The 3,288-nt window shown below is 25.1% G+C and overlaps 1 protein-coding gene across 2 annotated transcripts in view; it reads right to left on the bottom strand.

The window, feature by feature from the left end:
* LOC102679625 (myosin light chain alkali) overlaps positions 1–3,288 on the bottom strand; it is an 8,630-nt gene that overhangs the window by 3,127 nt on the left and 2,215 nt on the right. For both annotated transcript variants that reach the window (XM_006615751.2, XM_006615752.2), the window contains exons 3-4: positions 1,803–2,111; positions 1,019–1,105 (exon numbers count right to left, since the gene is read on the bottom strand). In XM_006615751.2, coding sequence (XP_006615814.1) covers positions 1,019–1,105; positions 1,803–2,111 — 396 coding nt within the window. The remainder of the gene's footprint in view (positions 1–1,018; positions 1,106–1,802; positions 2,112–3,288) is intronic.

The raw sequence follows: 3,288 nt of genomic DNA on the forward strand, positions 1-3,288 counted from the left end.
TAACAAAATGCATGAACAGTATGTCTGAAAAGTAATGGGATTTTCTTTTTACGCTTCGAAGTGCCATCTATTCAATGCTCATGAAATTTTTTAGATTAATGTCTTCGTATATTTTATATTTTTCATAAATGGAAAACTGCATTGTTATATATAGTGATTTTAAAATGATTTTAAAAATATATTTCGTTGCAAAATGTGTAATAGAATAATGTTTTGTTGATAATTATTTGATTATTGAAATATAGAAAAATTTAAATAACGATTAAAAGATGTGAAAAAAGGAATATTGTTTAATTTAATACAAATAATTAATTTTATGTTACACGTGATAATTTTATAAGAAAATTTATCTAATTTAATATTTATAATCTAATAAGTAATAGTAAAAAAAAATCAATATTTTATTTCGATTGAAAGATATTTTAAGACTTTTGGATTTTTAATCAAGAAAAAAATAATAGTACTTGTATTCGATTTACGAATTAGAACATCGATTATTTAAGATTTGTTATTCAAATTTGATTGTTCAAATATGGAATGAATATTCTAACATAATATTATATTCTAAAAATTAATTTATTTTCTGTAATGCATTTCTCTTATTAATTATTAGTTCATGTATTTTTCTATGTAATAAACATATTTGAGCACAATAATTCTAATTTCCAAAAACTAAAAACTATAAATGAAAAGAAATCATATTCCAATGAAATTTAAAAATTTTTATCAGATTTTTAGAAATTTCTTGAATGCTCCAATGGTCACAGTGCCAAAAGAATAGTGAATCGAACGAAATGAATAATTTCTGATGAATGGTATAAGCGTTTGAATTTTTGCATACCATTGTCAGTTCCATTACTTTTCAGACATGCAGTATTTTTATTGTTCGCTGCTGCTTCTCTTTAATCTAGCAATGCTCTACATTAATGTGACTCACTGATGCAGCTCGTGTAACACGCTTTGTTTCTTCCTCTATTTCGCGAGATGCATGTGTTCCTTGGAATGGATCGATACTTACGGGTATAGGGGATAAAACCATCCTCGTCTTCTGGGTCCATACAATCCTTCAGCACTTCTTCTACCTCTGCGTCGGACAGTTTTTCACCTGATTCACAATTATACGTATCATTTATACAAAATACAAAAAATTTATTTTTCTGAAATTATAATAATTGAATGTTATTTCGTATTTTATATTGGAATTTAATGAAAATGATTTTTATTTTTTATTTCTAGGTGTAACGTCTACTTTTCGAAAAGATCTCGAATTTCGAATTCTTTTGATATTTTTATTTTTGATACGAAATGATTTATAAATAATTTAGAGAATGTTTTGATGATACGAATTCACTTTTATCTAACTAATTATAAGTTAATTGTGTTTGTATTTAAGAAATTTGATTTGATATATTTAAATTAATATAAACGTCACGATTATTATTATTATTCCAAAAATGAAAATTTATTAAGGTTTTAATTCTTAAATAAAATATTATTCCTTAAGAAAAAAATAAAAAAGAAAAAGATATGCATTTATAGATTCCAAGATTTCTACACGTCAATTCACCTCCAATTCCAAAATTAAAAATTTATTTAAATTTTACTCTTTGACGAAATAATCTTCTAATCTTAGAAAAAAAAAATCTTCTAAAATTTCAAGTATTTCGAGATAAAATTTTCCGACTTACATGACTGCAAAAATTAGATTTCAATTTCTACCTCTAATATTTTTCAGTATAAATACAAATAGAATAATATATAGCGCAATATAATAATAGAATAAGTAGGAATAATTATATTACCAAGTGCTAGCAGTGTATGTGACAATTCAGCGCCAAGCATAGTTCCATTCTCCTGTTTGTCGTATAATTTCAAACATTCCACAAAGTCCTCGTAGCACCCCTGATCTTTGTCTTTTTTGCACTGGCTGTAGATTGGTAAAAATTCGTCGAGCTTCATCAATTTTTCACCCTTCTTTTTCGTTCCTCCAAGTTTCTCGATAGTGGCGTTTGTAGGATTTAGATTCAGGGCACGAAGGACGTTACCAAGGTCAATGGCATCAATGACGTTGGTGCCATCGGCATCATAAATGGAGAAGGCGAATTCTGCCTCTATTTAATAATAATAATAAAAAAAAAAGTAAGAAAGAACGTTACATTATATAGAATATGTATATAGAATTATATAGAATATATATATAGAAAGTACGTTATATTATATTATTAATTATATATTTATACCTATAAATTATGTTATATTATATTTATATTGTTAGATAGAAATAATTTATTTTGAATAATGAAAAAATCATTTATTGTAAGATTTTAAAATGAATAATATAACTTTAATAAATAAAGAATTATTATGGAAGGAAATGAATAATTACGAATATTTTAATTTTGAAATAATATTACACGTAATAATTAATGATATATATATACATATGCAATATATCAATAATTATGTATAGAAAGATAAAAATTTATAGAAAAAGAAATTTCGAAATAATTTGAAAATATATAATGCATATGCAATTATCCAAGATTTTGATAATGAATATATGTAACTTTTCTTTTATCAATATCTAGAATTTTATTCTTTAATAATAAAATTTTAAAATTATTACATAAATTGATGGCAAATATAAATGAATAATAGTGAAATAATGATTCAATTTGAGATTTGAGAATTATTCTCCGCCAAGATTATAAAACTTTTAAACTTTATTTTAAAAGATATTTAAATATAGAAATCTAAGAAATAAAAATATTTATCAAATAATCTTGTAGAAATGAAAATTTTTCTCTCAAGAAATGTCAAAATTTAATATTTTTATCGAATCAAACTTCACATTTTAAAGTAACATTTATTTCACTCTCACTATTTCTTCCTTTTCAAAAATACATAACAGAATAATTTTTCTTTCTTCAAAAACGATGAATTAAAAACTCTCCTTTTGCATAATTGATAAGATAAACATTGGTGAGTAAACAAGATCGCTATGCCATCGCTAGTGACTTTCAAATCATTTTAGGGAAGAAAAAAAAAAGGGGAAAAGAAAACAATTTATTTTTACAGTTCGTCCATTCGAAAGGGTTAAAAAAAAAATATCAAATCGCGAATTTAGACGAGATACGTGTACACTACGTAAAATCTGGGTTAATATCAGCGTGGCTCCTTCGTGCGTATCTGGTTCAAAAATATTATTCTATTTTGAGACGCCAGCGGCTCCCACCCAGCAACCGATTCAAGAAGTTGCTGGTGGAAGTAGTGGGTCAGATTACCCCC

The sequence above is a fragment of the Apis dorsata genome, unplaced genomic scaffold (assembly GCF_000469605.1).
Source record: "Apis dorsata unplaced genomic scaffold, Apis dorsata 1.3 scaffold_233, whole genome shotgun sequence".
NCBI classification, from domain to species: domain Eukaryota; kingdom Metazoa; phylum Arthropoda; class Insecta; order Hymenoptera; family Apidae; genus Apis; species Apis dorsata.